Here is a 20,348-nt window from a genome sequence, read left to right on the forward strand (position 1 = left end):
TGTACTTTTTATATTGTGCAAATACAAACCATGATGCATGTAATTTTTAGATTTTGTTAATATGAATCGCACTGCGTAGTTTTCAAATCACCTTTAAATACAAAAAGAGATGTTTGATATGGGTCAATATGAGCCATGATATTGGGTTTCAAAAACTCATGAATATGAATCTTGACATTGGAATTAAAAAAAGTTGTGAATATGAATCGTGACATTAAATTTTTAACTCATGTGAATACGAATTGAAATATTAGATTCTGAAATCACGTGAAATAAGATTGCGATGCACGATTTTTAAATTGTGAAAATACGAATAACATAACTTTTAAATTAGATTGAGGGGGAGGAACCCTCTCATATTAATTCGAAGACAACTATGACAAAAATCAAACAACATTTATTACTAACTGAAACGTAACAAGATAAAAACAGAAACGTAAAATTAAGTATGAGTGTGCACAGAGCAAAGTTTGAAGCTTCTTAAATACTGAAGAAGGGTACAAGGCTGCAGATCCAGCGTATGTCATCCAGCTGATTCCCTTGGCGACTACGACTGCACAATTGCAGTCATTGGCAGAAAGCCAATGACTAGTTTGCTTTAGCTAGAATTTTAAATTGATAAAATTTAAAAAAAAAAAATAATAAAAATTCTTAAATCACAGAAGAGTTTAAAAGATAATTCCCTCTAGAAATGATGTTTTCCTCATTTTTGAAAGAACACCATAATTTTTAAAGAACATGATAAAATAATTTTATATTCTAATAAAATATTCCTGAGTGGTGATTTTGTTAGGAATTCAGATATTTGGAACAGGATGAAATTGGGTAGAGGGGACTGTATTTTAAAAATTAGATTTTTTGGAAGTGGTGCAAGTGGCAAAACATTGTTTTGGAGCATCTTTGGAGCAACAAAAAAGCAATTTTGGAGCAGCGAGACAAAGATTTGGAGCATATTTAATAAAAGGAATTAAAACAATAACTTAATAACAAGAGTTTTTAATTTTGTTCATTAATAACATATCTTAATTTTTATCACTTTTTTGAAGGTCCCTGCATAAACAAATTAAGTTTCTGTTTGGTATCTTCCAATGCTGTTAAATATTCTGCTATCCGCGACTTAGCCTCAGATAAGAGGATCTGTCCACTTTCTATAATCGACATGTCTTTATTAACTCATCTTTAATATTTTTTTCAGCTGTGGCTAAGAGATCCTGAGAAGCCTTCAATTTTTTTAGCAAATCAATTTCAGCAGCTTTGAATCTGCTTTCCTCAGTTTCAGTGTTTTCACATTCTATTCGCTTTCTTTTTTCTCAACCTCTAATCAAGCAGAATAATTTTTCAATTCTGCACTGGTCCCTTTAATCATATCTTTGTCAACTTTAAAGTTATTTAAATTCCCAGCTGATATGTGAAAACTTGTCTCAAACTATTAACACTATGGAAATTTAAACTTGCCCTATTGTCAAGTAGCTTTTTATTCACACATATGAACAAAACTAAAACCTCTCTGGTACTAAAACCTCTTTCAACATCGTCATTCCCATGTGGTATGTACAAAAGAGCTTTAAAAAGCTTTGTTATAAGAGGATATTTGATATTTTCCAAATTATCTTTCTTCACAAAATAGTCCAAGTACACACAAAAACACATCAAATCACAAGTCACAAAATAGTTCCAAAACACATCAATTGGTGCATATTCATTTGAGTCAGAAGAATAACCTTCTGGTTCTCCACGTAACAGTAACAAAGATGCCTAATCTGAATTTATAATGAATGGAGTTACTGTTGCTAGATATCTTATTGACTTAATAGAAGTGTCTTCCATTCTCATTACAGGATGCAACACTTTAAGATGGTACAGTAACCTATTTTTAAGAGGCAATGCCTTTAATAACTTTTCTACACATGCCATAGACCTGGCACCTAAATACATTGAATTTTTTCCTGAAGAAGATAAGGATGTCATCTTATTTGTGATATCTAGTCCAACATGTATTAAATTTGAATTTTGGTAAATTTCTGCGTTTTCTACATCCAAAGATTTTAGTCCTTCCCATTCAAACTAAGAAAAGCAAAACTCTTTAAAAAAACGCCCTAACAATGCTTAAACAAGAGACACCATTTCATCATACAGCAAGTTAGAACTGAATCGTGCAGTGTACATGAGATTTTGATAGATGCTTTACATAAATAATGTGGATGACTATTTTAATAGTATTGAAAAAGAGGCAACTAAATTTCACACGTCATTTGAATTATAGTTTACTCTTGGTCTTATATTGGTTTTAGTCAGAACTTTCATTATATTTTAATTTACTCTATAATTTATATTCTATGGTTTACTAAGAGGGGCATTTTCTTTAACATTTAATTTTTTGGTTAGCAAAATTTCCACATTACGCTTTCCACTTTTTACTTTAAACTTTACTTCACTAGCTGTTTTCTCTACTTTACATTTAGCTTTACATTACAGCTGTTTTCTTTAGTTAGAATTTTCGTCTGTGTCAGAATTTTTCTGTAACAATGAGAAAGATTAAAAAAATAATTGTCTGTTAACAAATTTGCCATGTTAAAACAATTAAAAATGAAATTATCTGGTCCTTTTAGCTTAGCTAAAATTTTACATTTCAGAATGTTTAAACTTTAATACAAACAATATTGTTACCGTATTAAATTTTCATGTTTAAATTATTGCAAAACAATGAATAAATAATTTTTATTTAAATCCCTTAAATATAGACTGATGTGTATGTTTTTATATATCATTTATATTAATTTGTAAATGATTAAAAAATAAACAATAATATCGTCTATTCAAAAGGGTGTTTATGGTGAACGAAGAGCAAAGCTGGAAAGTTGGTTCAATTTTTATTACGGACGTTTAAAAAAAATTCTAAAATTTTCTGTAGGCTTCATATAACCTTTTGCGATGTATTAAAATTAGAAGCACTGAATTGTAAATACATTTTCGTATCAAAATATGCCTGAATGTTTACTCTAACTAAAAAGTATACTTGAAAATTTATATTTTTAGTTAGTATTCTGGGAGACTAGAATGTCTTAGCAGCTGCTTTTTCGTTAAACCTATTGAGTTGCTGACTGATATCAATGGATACAAAAATATGCCACTTAAGACATTTAAAAGTCACATTTTGCTAACTTTTTTTAATTTTATTAAATTATTTTTTCAAAAGAAAATTCCTATTAAATATAATCTAAGGCTGTAAAAATTTATTTAAACAATAAAAAAAAATAAATATGTGACAAAATTTAGTGACTTTTAAAGAACGATAAGTAAAAATATTTATGGGGAGGGGCAACATATATTACAGCATCGAAATATGTGAATTATAATAGAATTCTCCTTTTACATGATTTTTTCAACCATGAATTGATGGATTCTGAATTCCAAGAGTATTTTTTTACATAGACATAATTTATATTAAACAATTTTTAAAATAAGCACTTGTTCATTTAACACTTTTCGCCACTTTTTTGGTAGATTTGCCACATAGCGAGTAGTTATTTTCTAATAAAAAGAGTTCTTTTTGGAGTAAAAGAGTTCTATTTTTGGAAATAAAAGAGTTCTATTTTAAAAATTGAAATATGTTATAAAAGGTTAAAATGAAACAGAAAAAAATAGCATTAATGCAACAATTGTAACAATTTGTCGACAAACATTGCTGTTAGTGATTGTAAAAAAAAATGAGTGATTAGTAGGTTTGCTGAGAAAAAATAATTCACAAATTTCTGTGAATGGTAGTACAAAAGCTTCCAGAAAAAGAATGCAATATAAAATCTATTATTATCAAATTATAACCAACTAATTTTTGGAGAATTTTATAAAGTTAAAAAAACAAAAACATTTTGAATCATTTCATCAAAATGGAAAACAATTACCACCAAAGAAGCATCGGAGCAAACTTGAGCCTTAAATGGATTCAGCCCATGGACAGAATTTAAAAACAGAAGCAAATATCCTGTTATTATATAGCTTATGCATTTTATCTATAATAAATTTTTATATCGTGAAGTAACTGAAATATAAATGTTTTTATTATATCATTTTATTTTTCAAATGGTGTGACAAGAGGGAATTAAACAAATATTGATTTGAATTTTGCTTATACCTGTTAAGCAAAATTAGGAAAAAAATACACATTCTTCTATGGAAGCCAGAAAGCCAAGTAAATAAATAATTGATTGGCTAGCATCATTTTATTAACTGAGTACATATAATGTACAGATAATTTTCAATTTATGACATTTTTAAAAATGCATGCATTAGCCAAAGATTTGAAGGTAAATAGGCAGCTCTACCATTAATCTACTCAGGACATAAAGTGTATAGAAAATTAGGAGGCATCATATTACGTCTAGCTTATACTGGTATATAAATTCGATGTTCTTTTCCACTGAACCTAGGAAGAGAAACACTGATGTTTGATAGTTCTAATTTAAAAAAAAAGTAAGATTTTTTTTCAAATTCAACTTACCCCTTGTTGAACAGCAGCCTGGACTTTAGCATCTTTCCCTGATGTATCTACAGATGATTTTGAAGTTGATTCAGAAGAATTAGACAATTCTTGAACTGTAACCTAAAATAAATAAAATTGAACAGTAAAAATATTAGCAAATTTCAAAAATCTACAAAAATCCCCATACTTTGTGGAATAAGGAAAAAAATAACCAGCAACATACTCAAAAACATTTGTTTAAGCATATATGTATAGCATTTATTGATTTGCGTTCATGAAAATATTTTAGCTTTAAACTATAAATTCATGCTTTTTTTAGAGAAAATATTTTAACATATATAGTCTAATAAATATAAAGTCTGGTTCTGGAAATTTTTAATATCATTAATGTCGAAAGCATTGCTCACAGATACAGCAGATAAATTTCTTAGTATTTTTGCATTTTTCTTGAAATATAGGGAAACAAATGTTATAATTTCATCATCACAGACTTAAATATAAGTGGAAGAGCTAAATTTTCGTTTGAGTTTAACAAATGTGCTCAGCAAGGTGAATCCCTATTATTTATGCTTTTCAATATCACCTTACTTTTGAGAATCACATCATTCGACAACTAGGCAATATATTCACAAAGTCAACAAAAGTCTGTGCCCATGCAAACAATATAGGAATTAATGCAAGAAAAAAAAGTAGACTAATAGAACAAATAAAAGAAATTACAGGAAAAGCAAATGAAATAGGTCAAACCAAAATAAAGATCATGATAAAGACAAAGACAGAAGAGCAAACACAAATACAAGGTCTAAAAATTGATAAAATTTTTTAGGGTATCTTTACTTATCGCGGTCACGAAATGAAGAATAAATGTGAAATTCCACGGACACAAAATGGAAATATTTGCAAATAATGATTACTAAAACGGAAATTAATTTTGAGAATATGTATAATATATAAAACCCTACTAAGACCAATAGTAACATATGGGTCTGAAACCTAGGCTTTCTTCAACAATATGAAAATATATTAGGAAATTTTGAACATAGTATAATTAGAAGAATTTTTGAAGCATTAGTTAAAGTAACGCATGGAGAAAGACATGCAACCACAAAATGGAAAAATTAAAAAGGAAAAACATCATATGATTTATCAAAGCTAGAAGATTATAGTGGATAAGACATGCCTTAGAAAATCATGAAAGGAAAGGAGGAAGATCAAAGTTAAGATTGCTGGATCAGGTTGAGGAAGAACCAGAAAAAAATATTAAACTGGAGAAACATGGAACTTTATTGTAGAGAAAGCTCACAGGGCTTTTGAGTTGGAAAAGAAGAAGTATAATTCTGATAATCTGACACGACTCTAAGAGTTTCAATCAATCATATCACAGGAAATTACTTGCCATCTTAATATTTTTTTAAAATCCATATAACATTTCTTCATAATTAGTAATAGTACTGATTATATGATGTATACATCATATGAATATAAATTATATTTCCTTCTGAATTCAACAAAAATACATTATCACATAATTTAATTGTGATTCATAAAGTATGATTAGGATAAGTACAAAAGCAAACCATGATGATCAACTGTAAATACCTATGCAGCGTAACAAAAGTAACAACTTTATTAAATCATTCACATAGATTTGAAATTTTTTTTTTAAAAAGCACTGTTGTTGTTGTTGTTCATTTACGTCACACTAGAGCTGCACAATGGGCTATTGGCGACGGTCTGGGAAACATCCCTGAGAATGATCCGAAGACATGCCATCACAATTTTGATCCTCTGCAGAGAGGATTGCACCCCCACTGAGGTAACCCGACGATCTGCACGCGAAGTCGAGCACTATGTCATACAAACATGATATAAACTGTCATTTTATGATTGCAATAATGTATTTACTTTTAATAACTTAATTCAGAGTATAAATCATAATCTTTTAGAAAGTTTATCTAAAAGGCAACCAAGATAATCCATGGATTTTGATTTTCCAATATATCTGCAGTCTTTTGTGGATGTTAAATAATCAGAATTTTAACTATTATTTAGCTATTAGACAAGAAATTCGTAAAAATATTCGTCAATATCAACACAATAAATGAGTAAGAGACATTTAAATTTAAAAGACAATAATTGAATAACCTCTCACTTTTACAACATCTAATTCTCCTGAGAAATTTTAAGCTGTTGTTCGTCGATCTTTGAGCTCTTTCGCATTGCTTTCTAGAGCTGTCATTTTACTTTCAAAGTTAGCAACACTCTAAGGATAAAAATAAATGATTATTTACAGTACTTTTCTAAAAACAGAAATTACTGTATTTTTCACATAAATGATAGTACGTTTTTTAAAAAAATAATTAAATACATGAATTAAAAATTTTATTCAATAAGTCCCAGAATTACCTTTCTTAAAATAGATTAAAAAAATACTTTAAACTAGGGGTGCGCTATCTCTTGATCTGCAGCCCAAGACAATATCAAAAATAAAATTTTTTTTTTTAGAAAAAAATCCGAGAATTTTGAATTGCAAATTGAATTTTTTTCCAGTGTTTTTTTTTTCATTTTGTTTAATCGGTATTTTTTCTCTTTTTTTAATGAAAAGGAAATTTTAAAAAAAATATCGGATTTGCATTTGTTGAATTTTAATTTATAATTCTATGTCTAATGTTTAAAATAATTTAATTTTATTGAATTAACTGATAAAAAAAAATTTAGTATCTAGTATATTGATGTTTCTGTATGAAAAATACTATAATTGATAATATCTGTTTAATACTTGGACAAGCAAATTGGTCAACCTGCTGTCCAAGTGGCCCTTCTCTTAAAAAGATTGTGCACCCCTACTTTAAACACTTTTAGTTTTTTTTAGGTATTTTAGGTGTGAAACTGTCTACCGCAGTCTTCCACCAAACGTTTTTTTACAGTTTCCCGTACGAATGATTTTGCTTTCTAAAAAGATGACTATAAATTCTAATCTAAGGTATAGTGTTTTCTAAACTAATTTTTAGGATCTTTGTTAAACACTTCGGAGGTAAATTAATGAGGTCGGAAAATCATTGATAGAAATAGAAATGTTACTTAGTGATTTAGTTTCATCACACTAGTAATGATCTTTGTGCTTCAATTATAACAATTCTAATTTCAAGTTGCAGAATTAGAATTTTTAGATCATTCTAAATGAATAAAAATATCATTTCATCATATACTGTACATTAAATGGTTATTTTCAAAGAGAGATGACCCATCTTGATGACCCTCATGGTACAATAAAACTATGAAGAAGCAACACCAACAGAAATCACACTTTTTAAAGCTGGAACCTAATAGTTTTTAAAAATTGAGTTATCATAAGCAACAGAAATGAGCTGTATTTTTGAGAATAAATAAGCTTATTTAATTTTGTATAATTCTTATTATTTCAAATGATAATATTCCTCTGCATACTATTTATTTTTGTAAGTTTATTCCAAAGTCAAATACTTAGAGGGAAAATTCAGGAATATTACAACATATTTCAACAGTAGAATGAAAGGAAATTGTTTTAGTACATCAATACATTAACAGGCACAATTTTTTTTCATATTAATTAAAAAAGTACATGACATATAGATTCAAACTATACCAACTAGTAAAATAATTTTTCATAGAATTAATATAATTTTTTAGCATAATTTTGCTCAGAATTGAGATTTTTTTTTTTTTTTTTTTTGGTACGAAAAGAAAGACCTAAATCGACATAAAATAGAAATACTTGACTAAAACTCAGAGAGTTAGTTATTGGCCACATAAGTATATTTTTATCAATAGAACTATTTGATAAGGCATTAAAACTGCATTCTCAATGTATTTATTTCAAATATCAATAGGCATTTAATTCATCAAACATTGTGAGAAGATTTTAAATTAATTTCAAAAGAGAGTTCTGAATAAAAATGAACTGTATAAAAGGGTTTTGAACTGTTTTCTGTAAATAAGGTTCGCTTCATTGTGTATAAGTAATACCTATTTAAATCAAGCCTGTACAAAAATTCTATTTCATAGGAAACTGAATCAATTTTAGTGAATTTTCTAAAAAATACAAAAACTGGGAGAATTGAACCAGGAGAAGCAGGCAATAAGCACTTACATTCATTGAAGTAAAAAATATGCATATAAATCTTAATCTAAAGATAATTTCTTTAAAGCATTATGCATAATTACTTAAACTATTAACACTCAACATACTACAGCACTGGCCATATTCTCACACTGGTAACCTGTTCAGAGATGAAAGAATTATTTTTGCCATCAGTGGATATTTGATCGCCCAAAAGTTTTTTTTTTTAAATTTCTTCGACAAATACGGAGAAATTTGGGAATATAGGAGTAAACAGGAGATAATCGTAAAATACAGGAGTCTTCTTTACAGGTACACATATAAATAATGACCTTAAAACATATTCCTCCAAAATATAAAGGGTTCCCACTTAAAATTTTTCCCTGACTTGTCCAGACATTTCAAGTAAATTTCAATGAAATCTAGACCATGTTTTATCTATAATAGGGGTGCACAACCAGAGGAATCTGAACGAAATGAAAAAAATTCATTCCAATTTTTTTTTTTCCTTTAAAAAAATTTGGAAATTTTACATTTATATATTCAAGTTTTGGATGCACCCAGTCTCAATCAATGTAGTTTTTCGATCGCTTTTTCTCCGATAGTTAGCGCTACGGATTTGCGCATAGTTTTGAGAATCCTAACATTTTGAATACATCATTATTACGATACACAAATTTCGAATTTTCGTTATCACTTTTTGACGTTCTTCATGTAGGCCAATTTCATCGTTAATCCAATGACTTTTAAGTAGTTATTGCTACCCATTTTCACGAAGTTTCTGAAATCGCGATTTTTGAAAATTGTAAACGCTTTATTTGCGCAAACTTCATAACAAATCTAAATTACTTTTGTTCCTTTTTCGGCAGTTACTGCTTAGCATTAATGCATGGTTTTTAATTTTTCGATGTTTTAACACGACATTAATACGAATCGTGAGTAAAGATTCGGTAATTTAGATTAAAATTTTTTGGCGTGGTTTATTTGTGCCAGTATTATAGCATGTCAACTTATTTTTCAATCGTCGTTTTGGCAACTATTGCTACAAGGTTTTTAAAGTCCCGATATGTTTTATACGCTATAGCGACGTCTTAATTTCGAATCCCGCATTTAAGTACATTACTTTTTGACACGCTTTATTTACGCCGATTTTATTGTAAATATGAAAGGATTTTGATAGTTTTGTTTGGTAGTTTTTACTCTGTGAATTAAGAAAATTCTTATATTTTTAATACTAGTCAGACAACAGGCAAGTTTTGAATCGTGCATTAAAATAATTACTTTTTGCGTGCGCTATTTGCGTCGATTTCGACATAAATGTAAGAGTTTTTTCGAAAGTGTTTTTTTCTTCTTTTTTTCCATTATTGTGATTTAGAATAGCCTGATATTTTAACACAATATTGCAAATCGCGCAATTCGTTTGTGTTTATTTATTTATTATTTCTTTCTGTAATTTAAAAAGTAATTACGTATCTTATCAAAATCGACACCTTCTTGAAGAGAATAAAAAAAAAAAAAAAAAAAAAAAAAACGAGATGTGTAAATTTACATAAAACACGGTCCCATTTGCAAAAAAATAATTCAAAACATGTGCATATTTTTTTAGCCCCATGAACATGTGAAAGTTTAACACCACACACTTAAACTATTCTTTTTGCTGTCATGTGATTTAAAAATTACATATTGCGAATCGAATTTAGGCGTTTTAAAAATAATACGTTATGATTCTTCTTGCAATTTAAAAGTCGCACATCATAATTAGCATTTACGCGATCATAAATTGCACATTGCATTTCGTTTTAACAATAACGAGATTTAAAAATCATCCATCGCGATTCGTATTCAGTCGTTTCAAAAATCATACGTTATGAGTCTTCTCTCAATTTAAAAACCACATATCACTATTCGCGCTATTTGATAATCATGCATAGTAGTTTTTATTTGCGCAATTTAAAAATCACACATAAAAATTTGTATTCAAGCTATTTAAAAATAAATAACACATCGCTATTTGTATTCACGAGATTTAAAAATCAGGAAAGGAAGAACACCATTTGTGATAGATTCCAAAACTGATGAAGTTATTTACCCTAAATTTAATACTGCATACACCAGCTTCTGCCGAAAGGCAGTTTTCCGCAATGAATTTGGCCTGTTAAAAATTACAGAGCAGTCTTCAAACAAAATCATTAAAATTTTTATTTAATAACTCGAAAAAGCTACCATATGATCAAGTAGATAAAATTATCACAATATTTAAAAACTTTGCAAATTACAGGGTAACCATTTCAGATCATTTATGATCATATGCTGGGAAATGATTTCTATATCATTAAATTTTAACTTTAAAAATTTAGTCAAAATAAGTTTCAAAAAGTAATGTAAATTTTAATTGATTTTAAATATATATGTGTAAATAGTAAGTGTCATTTTAAAAAAGTATTGGTCATAAGGAATTGAAAACAAGTATCTTAATAGTTTTTTTTTTAATAAGTAAAATAATTCCTTCAAAATAAATGTTTTTCTTCTTCTTTTTCTTCCCTCTCTCAGCCCCTGCCTCTTATGATTAATTTAAAATAAATGTTTTAAAGTTAAAGTATATTCCCTACTAAATGCTAATTCTTTTTAGCTGAAGGGGTTTTGTTTCAATTTTAATCATTTTTAACCTTTATCTTTCTTTAAATCAAAGGATTTAAATTGCATTTTTTTTATGGACAAAATATTTATTTTTTAAAATTTAATTCTGTGAACAAATTTTTTAATGTTAAAATTTATGTTTAAATGGACTTTTGTATTATGTAATATGATAAAAATAAAAATGATTTTTCCAAAATTTTTAATTATTTCAATTTATCTAAAAAACAATTTCTGATAAATTGATTCTGATTCTGTTTTTCCCCCCTAAGTAATCAGTTTTGCAGTTACTCATTTTAAACATTTAAAATTATTCAATTTCATGCAAAATTATTACAAGGTAAACTGACAAAAAGAATTTAATCCCGAGAACAATGATGTTTACATAACAATTACTACCAACAATTGCTGCCAACATGTCTGTCTAAATATTTTGGCCTGCGGCCCTTTTTTGGTCAATCTGCTGAGCATGTGGCCCTTCACTCAAAAAAGGTTGTGCACCCCTAATCTAAAGCATGTAATTTGTCATTAGAAAACAGAGTTTTTAATATGTAAGGCTTATTGCGTTATAAGACTTTTAGAAGGAAAAAAAAAATCTTTAAATGAGCCAGTTTCCCAAAAATAAGAAATTTTTACAACAAATAATTGTAATAGACATTGGAATTATTGAACTTGAATCTCAATCACTGATTACTGTAACTGACAATTCTAAGATTGGTTATTTTTCTGGAATGATACAAGAATTCTCCAACTTTTTGCCATAAATTGCAATCTTTCCTGACTATTCCCTGCTTTTTAAAGTTAAAATAAAATTCCCTGAGAATTCTGGGTTTTCCTAGACCCGAGGGAATCTTGATATCATAAATCTGTTTTTAGTAGCGAAGCAGAATACGGATAATGATATGCAGAATTATTCAATATTAATACAAATAATGAAACATTTACTATTTACCACTTAGGAGACCAGTGAAGCATTTAAACAAGGCTTCACTCAATTCTCTCTCTATTAAAAAATCGGAAAGGCTACTGTTTTGGGCGTACAATTTAACGTTAAATTTTGTTTTGTTGTGCAAAAACTAAACAATTAAACTTGAAATTATATAGGTGAACTTGTAGGAAAAAATACTATGTGGGCCGCTCTACAGGCAGCAGGAATACAACTTCAGGGTTGAAACTAGGAATGTTGAAAAGGCCACGCTTGTTTATGCACAGCGTTTTTTTCTTTCTTTTTTTTTGAAATTCCAATTTGTTGAAAGTTATTGCACTTTTAAGTGCTTTTTTATCTTCTTTTTTTTGCTTTAGGTTACATTTTGCTCTGCTGCACAAAACTCTATAATCTACTGTGACAATGTCACTGCCCCGGGGGTATTATTTATACATTTTATCTGAGTTTTTGTTGGTAAGTGTATAAAATTCTTTAAAAGAAAAGATTGATTAATTAAAATAAAATCTAATTTTCTTGACTTAAAAAAAAATTCAGGAAACTCACCCTCATATCTGATATCCTGAGTAGAGACTCATGTCTAGAAGGGATATACAGAACAAAGTTCACGTTAGGTTGGAGAGACTTATCCGAACCTATAAAAGGAAAACACAAAATCCATTATAGTTTATCTATGGTAAGAACAATGTGTAGGTAGGAGCATATTTACAGATTGCTAACACTTTTTGCAATTAAGAAATTATAAACTCCAGTTTTGTGACAAAAGAAAAAAAATTATAAACTTCCTTCATTGTCTTATTTTATGAAATTTCGATTCTTACATATTAAAGCATAACTGAATAAAAATCAAAATTATAAACTATAGGGGAAAGTGGGGTCAATTGTAACAGGGTACGATTGTAACAGAGCAAAAATTTCGAGTGTCGGGTTCCTAGGTGGCGCACAAGGTGTATTTAATAAATCTACATGCAAACCCCTGCTGGCAACCATTTTTATGTACTTTTGAAAGAGTTACATCACAAAAGATATTTTCACGCGACGTTAGTGCTTTTTTTGGCATTAGAATATTATATTGTAACAAAGTAATTTTGTTTAAACAAATAAAAATTATTAACCGAATATGTAAGTGGACACCTTAATTAACATTAAAAAAAAAGATTAGTTTTGTTAATAAACCAGCATTGTTTTTAACAAATGAAGCTGAAATGGCGTCTTGGGGACGATTGTAACAATAAGTAAAGGGACAATTGTAACAGCTGAAAATAAATAATCTTACATTTACAAATAATTACTTAACTCTTTAAGAACCACCAATAGTTTCCTACATCATTTATATTATGTTGCATGTGCATTATTTTATTTGTCACTTCTCACAGCATAAATTAAAATTTTTAACCCCTTAAAGTTAAAAGTTTAACCCTTTAGGTCTCTGCTCATTATTATTTTTACTCCTAATATATCACTACTATTTTGATCAATAAAAAAATATATCACAACTACGATAATATGTATAATTAACTATGTTTTAGTTAAATTTATGAACTGTTACAATTGACCCCGTAAGTGGGGATAATTGTAACAAGTGCACGACTGTCAAAAATTGTTAATAACTAATATAATAACATTTAAAATAATGTATTTACTTTTTTTTCTAGTAGAGGATAGTCTACTTTACTCGTCTGTCAATTAATACTAATAATATATTGGATTTTTTGTTAGTCAAAAATAGTTAAGTAAAATATGTTACAATTGATCCCACTCTCCCCTATCATTATTGGAAATTAAAACGCTGTATCTATATTAGTAATATAAGTTTATAACAATATTGCTAATATAGATATAGATTCTTCGCACAGATTTGGATAAGTGAGTATTAAAAAAATAAAAATCTGTGACTTCGGGAAAACAATGCAAAAAATTTTAAAATTATTTTCTTATTGTCTGTATGAATATTGAATTTATGTGACAAGTGATGTTCTGAATTATGAGGAAACCAGAGACGAAACTTATTCTTTTTGCTCGGCAATGGTTTGAAATTGAATGAATACAAGTATCACGATATGTGATTTCTCGAACGTGTGAATACGAATAGGAACATTCACTTTTTAAATCGCACAAAAAACTAGATCGTTTTTTTCGCAAATTAATAAAAGGGAAAAGTGCCAAAAAATCATTCGCTTATTATATTTATATGCCACAATATATGAAGAAATAGTTGCCTAAATATTCAAAAAGTCACTATTTTTGAAGAAAAAAAAAGTTTTTAGACACTTTTTTTGCTTAAAAGAGTCGCCATAGTCACCCAGGAACAAAATAGGTGGCAAGTATAGTTTGTCTAAGGTAATAACTCCCCCCCCCACAAAGTCTGAGGCCATCTGCTGCTATGGAAACAAGAATAGCACATCTGGAACAAGATAGCTTCTCTTCTCTCTATGGCTAACACAATACACTGGAGAAAAAGATTCCCCTTCTCCCGCCTACCAGAGCCAAAAACCTGTTTAAACAGTGACCCCTCACCCCTACTTGGGATAGTAATACCACTGTCACCGACACTGGACTAGATGAATGGCTAGGGGAATTTTCAAGATCAGATAAAAAGATAATACCAAGTTTATCGTCAATGGGGTTGACCAGAGGTGGTTACTGTTCAGACTAAAGAACAAATTCTTTTTCAGCATTCATGGGAAGGTGAGCTGAAATAGGGAGGAAAGTCATGAACAAAACCTTTTTTTAAGTCATAGTTAAATATTTATGTCATTCATTACTATATCCAGGGTTGGGTTTTTGACGTGACAAGGGTATAATACTGGTTTAAACCGTCAAAAACTGAAGTTTGCCAAGAAAATATATAAACTTCAAAACTACCAACAGTTGCCATGCATTATATTGAAATTTAATTATACTATAGGTAATCAGCAGGTTTTAAAATATTTTTTAATTAAAATTAAGGTAAAATAACAGATTTAAAATCTCAGAAATTTATATTCAAAAATTTGCACAAAAATTGTTTAAATATTTATATTTAAAAATTTTTTCTTCTTCTTTTTGATACTTAAGAAAATTAAAAGTTTATTATTATGCATTTTTGACATATAAGGAACATATAACTAATATTTATAAGGAACTTACAAGTTATGTTGTATAAATACAAACTTAAAACAAGTGTATAAATTTTTTTTTTAATGTTATACCGAATATCTTTATTATCCAGTATGTTAATTTGAATTTAAAAGTAGTTATATTTATGAATAATGATAAATATAATTCATATTTTTTATTATATTTATTTATAATTATTACACTTATCATTTTAAAACAATTTTTATCTCATAAATTTTTTTTTCTCCACTTGAATTAAGAATACAAATAATGCATAACTTGAAAGCAAGAAGTAATTATTCAAGAGCTGAATATTTAGATATTCAACAAAACTATATCGTATTCAGCAAAATGAAATTCACAAGTATTTGGATAAACTAAATTTTCAGCATAGTAAATGAATAGGCTGAATATACTGTAAATCGACACTAACTACTCTGTGTATTTAACAGAAAGCACTTAAATTTGTCAGTGTTTTCATCATAGAAAAAAATGGGTGAGAATTTCTCACTCTTTCTCAAAAACAGGGTGAGATTTCAAAAAGTTAAGTGAGATTTCTAAAAAAACAAAAACTCTTGAGAAAAAAAAATCATTTCTTTAATTATAATACATTGTTAAAGTCTTCTATTTTTTAAAGCATTGCATATTTTTGGTGCATCATCAAAGAAGATTTTGCCTTTACAAGGTATTTGTCCATCTTACATAAGTGCATAAAAATTTTGAACGTCTTACATGAAGTAACTTTACCTACGGTAAACGCGTGGTTGCAGAGAAATGTATTCTGAAAGGTGTTCCATGGTTGTGTTCTGTTGTTCGAAGAGGTTCTGAACAATACTGGTAAATAGGGAAGCTAGATAATGGGGCAGATGTTGAAAATAATGAAAGATCCAGGAAGAAAAGATAAACGGATTTTATTCTAAATGGCGTAATTCGAAGTTTTTACCAAAATGCGAGAAATTCGTGAATTTTGAAATTGATTTATAGAATGCGCGAATTTCTCGCGGTAATCATTTTTGAATGCGAGAAAAGAAAAAAATATGCGAGATTCTCCAGTTCTCCCGCTGTAGTGAGAACACTGTTTGTATTGTCTAATGTTAAAAAGATTATTAAGAAGATTTAAAAGAATATTAAAAAGATTTTTCTTTAAAAGAAGATGTCTAATGTACAAAACTGCTAATGTTTATCTTTAAAAATGTCTAATTTTTAGTATAATCTATACTATACACTAAATTTGGTTATAAATAAATTTCTTAATAATATAACTGCAGATTTTCAATAACACATGAAAATGAATATACATAATATTACAAAAGATGTGAGTTTTCAAAAGTACAAGATTTTGATTACTATTCAAAATATAAGTGTTTCTTCAAAATTTAAAATTTATTTTTTCTAGAACATATGTAGAAACACTATCCTTTAAAAAATATATAAATTTTATGTATTAATTAAATTTCACATATGAATATAGGTTTTTGACATTTTCGACAGTGAGGTTTTTGACGTGACGGTTTAAACCATGGTTTAAACTGTCAAAAACTGTCACATGTCAAAAACCTGCCAACCCTGACTATATCAGATGAAGAAATGCAACGACAATTTAGCTGCTTTAATGAAAGACAGTTAAATTTTTAAGTTTTTCAAATGTGACAAGGTTACGAAAATGATGCTCTGAGTGTTTTTTTTTTTTTTTTTTTTTTTTTTAAAAACGAAAATAACACTATGTCGAAATAAATATTACTCAATCTTGGAAATTAAACTAAAGGTAAATGTTATTTGAAAAAGTAATCGTTTTTTGAAGTAGCAAAATAATAAAAATTAAGAAGCTTATAATTATACGGATTATTACAATTGCTAATAAAGTATAACAATTTTGGTTAATTTGCGAGTCATTAAATGAAACATTAGTGATTATAAAATAGTATTAATTGCTCTATAAGTTACGAAATCAGACATAAAAGTATCCTTTTTTTCGTTGAATTTCTAAAACTCACATTTTGGATTAGCAATAATCTGGTAAATATAAATTCAATAGTTTAAGCAGGAAAGCTAAAAAAAAAGTGTGAACCCCTTAATTCATTAACGCCCAAATTTTCTCTACTTAATATATTTTAATGAATCTTTCAAATCTTATTTATTTTGTCCGAATAAGAGTTTAAAACTTAAAATTTAAGAATAATTTGAATTAATTTTAAAATTATTGCATTGAGCTCTTGAAGAAAATTACAAAAATTTAAAAAAACACCTAAAAGGAGAAAAAAGTTCCTAAAATAACGGATATATTGTTTAAAATATGTCTGATATTTCCTAGCAAATCAAATAAAATTCATAGCAAATCAAATAATTCAAAGCAAATCAAATAATTCAGATGTATTTAGTTTATTCTAAAATAATTGACTTTAAATTAAAAATATTAACTTCCTGGCTTTTTCATTTTTCAGTTTATTTTTTTCATCTGAGTATACTAGGGCAGTCACCAAAATTAAAAAAGCAAGCCTCTCACAGAGACATAAGTAAGCTTTTCTTCTGTTATCTGTTCAATATTAGATGGCTAAATATATGGCTCATCATTAATTTGGAAGCATTTGAGATGCAACAGCATGCCCGCCAGGCCCGAGCGGTTAGCGTGCCTGACTGCAAAGCCAATGGCTGCAGGTTCGAATCCGCTCTGGGCATGGATGTTTCTCTCTGTGTTGTCCTCTGTTGTGTCTGATGGGTGAATGTGGCCCGCCCTATGAACGGGTTTGTGGCAGTGTGGCGTGGGTAATGTTGCTCGCCTCCGTGACTCAGGTTCACAGGTGCCCAGTGGGTAACGTTAAATGAGCAACACTTCCGGCATCTTCCGAGGTGAAGAACGAAAGTTCAAGTGTCTGCCGTTATTAAAAAAAAAAAAAGATGCAACATCCTCAAGAATATTCATAGAAAAGATCTGTATAATTAATGCTATTGTGATGTCATAATTAATGTCATGAAATTACTAAAATATTTGTTGTGAACTTCCTTAAAAAAAATTTTTCCTTTTAACTCTGAAATGTAAACTAATTATAATAAAAGACTAAGAAATAGAAGTTCTATCACTTTTTCTTTTTTATTTGTAGTGACAAGTAGTTCTGGTATGATAACAACAAAAGAAAAGGAACAATTCCGGCACTGCTGGAATCGAACACATGAAGAGAAAGGTATTTTGTTGCTGTTGAACATAAAAAATTTGAAAATGGTTTTTCCTACCTTCCAAAAATATATAAACTTATAAATACAGATTTTATATAAATGATAAATAGGTTTAAGAAGCATTAAATTTTACTCAAAAATGATAACTAGTTGCATATTAGATAAAAAAATTTTTTTTTATTTAAATCAGTGACATTTAAAAAAAAAATCCAAGTGGTTTAAATTATGATTTTATGTGAATACCTATTCATGTTAAATAATTCCTTGCTAACAATGCTTGATATTTCTGATCTATACTGAAATAAATACAATAATGTTATCTTTTAATAACTGGCACATTCATATATTTTAAATAGGCACTAAGAAAAGATGTTGGTGCATGCAAAAGTCTAATTCAGACATGTATTCTTTAATCCAACATGCTAAGCAAGACATGTATTATAAAAAAATGTTGAAATTTTTTAAGCACTGGGAGATCCTGAATAACACACAAAAATAATGGGTTAGCGTTATTTTGAAAAAAATATCTATAAATGTATGCATATAGACATAAATTTATTAAAGAAAATTTTTTAGAGTCAGATAATAATAAGAAGAACAAACAGGTATGAAAGTTACAACAATAAATATAACATGTTAAGCAACATACCGAACTGGTTCCAAGAGTTCTTTAGCAGTTACACCATCTCCCTGCTTTAACTTGATCAATGCCAATTCAGTCACAGTGAAAGGTATCAAATACACATCATCTTTAACTCACTTTTCAAACTTACAAAAACAAGTGCTGCCTAATTCTACAGACTGTGAAACATCTTTATTCTATTGCCATTAAATATCTGTAAAATAAAGTTTCAGGGATTGCTAAGCTACTTAATTTTATTTTAATAATTACAAAAATGATAAATATGTACATTGCACAAAAAAATAAATGGACCACCTTGAATAACTTTTTATCTAATGATTAGTTCAAGAACATAGACTTAAGGGTTTGGGGGGGTGACATCAGATATTCCTAATTAATTGGTGCAGACGGCATTTAAAATTACGAAATCAGACACAAATACGAACTTTCTCTGAATAAACTTTTTGAAAGATTTGAATTTCTGATACTTAAAATATAGGAGTGGCAGCAGCCTAGGAAATATGGTCTCAATAGTTTAGATCCTTTAAGTGTTAATTTTACTTTTAGCATATTTCGCCATATATTGAAAAAATTTTAAGCATATTGAAGAATTTTACTTATAATTAATTATTAACTTAATTTTGCCAAAAATAATTCCATGCAAAAATTATTTTTAGTGACTACTTACTATTTTTTATTATTTTATTTAGTAGTAAAAAAATTTGAATTGCATGATATACAATTTTAACATTATTTTGAAGACTGTATTTTTGCTTGGAAAAATAAAAAGTTTGAGCAAAATCGGTCAAATAATTTCTAGAGAAATTAAATTTAAAAAATACATCTTTTACAAAATTTGATTTTTCAGAAACTATTCAAACGACTTCGCTAAAATTTTGCATTTAGAAATTTACAACTGCATTGTTTAAAAATGATTTGAAAGCTTAAATACCTTACAATCCAATACTTTTTGGATTATTACTATTATACAAAAGTAATATATGTATACTAAAAGTTTTATTTTGCATGGAACTTTCATAAAAAAAAAATTATATTTATAAGTAAAAACTTTTTAATTTGCTTAAAAAGTTCTCAGACTGATGGTGAAATAGGCAAAAGGTAAAATTAACATTAAGGGGTTCAAACTGAGGAAGGGTCTCTTGACCAGCCTATAGAGACTATATTTTCCAGAATACCGTTAGATCCTATATTCTGGGGATCTGAAATTCGAAACCATCAACAAAAAAAGTATGTTTATACAGAGAAAATACATTTATGTGTGTGACTTAAAATATCGTCT

The 20,348-nt window shown here is 28.2% G+C and overlaps 1 protein-coding gene across 6 annotated transcripts in view; it reads right to left on the bottom strand.

Annotated features, from left to right (window-relative positions):
• Positions 1–377: 377 nt before the first annotated feature.
• Positions 378–20,348, bottom strand: part of LOC107449082 (uncharacterized) — a 44,266-nt gene continuing 24,295 nt past the window's right edge. For 5 of the 6 annotated variants that reach the window (XM_087166443.1, XM_087166447.1, XM_087166445.1 and 2 more), the window contains 4 exons: positions 19,076–19,262; positions 12,703–12,791; positions 4,499–4,600; positions 378–602 (listed from right to left, as the gene is read on the bottom strand). In XM_087166443.1, coding sequence (XP_087022569.1) covers positions 387–602; positions 4,499–4,600; positions 12,703–12,708 — 324 coding nt within the window. In that variant the 5' untranslated portion in view covers positions 12,709–12,791; positions 19,076–19,262 and the 3' untranslated portion in view covers positions 378–386. Of the gene's footprint in view, positions 603–4,206; positions 4,424–4,498; positions 4,601–6,632; positions 6,744–12,702; positions 12,792–19,075; positions 19,263–20,348 lie in introns of those variants that run through there. The other variant, XR_015434816.1, reaches the window with a different exon arrangement.

The sequence above is a fragment of the Parasteatoda tepidariorum genome, chromosome 6, assembly GCF_982258835.1.
Source record: "Parasteatoda tepidariorum strain Cologne lab strain chromosome 6, Ptep-v5.0, whole genome shotgun sequence".
NCBI lineage: Eukaryota > Metazoa > Arthropoda > Arachnida > Araneae > Theridiidae > Parasteatoda > Parasteatoda tepidariorum.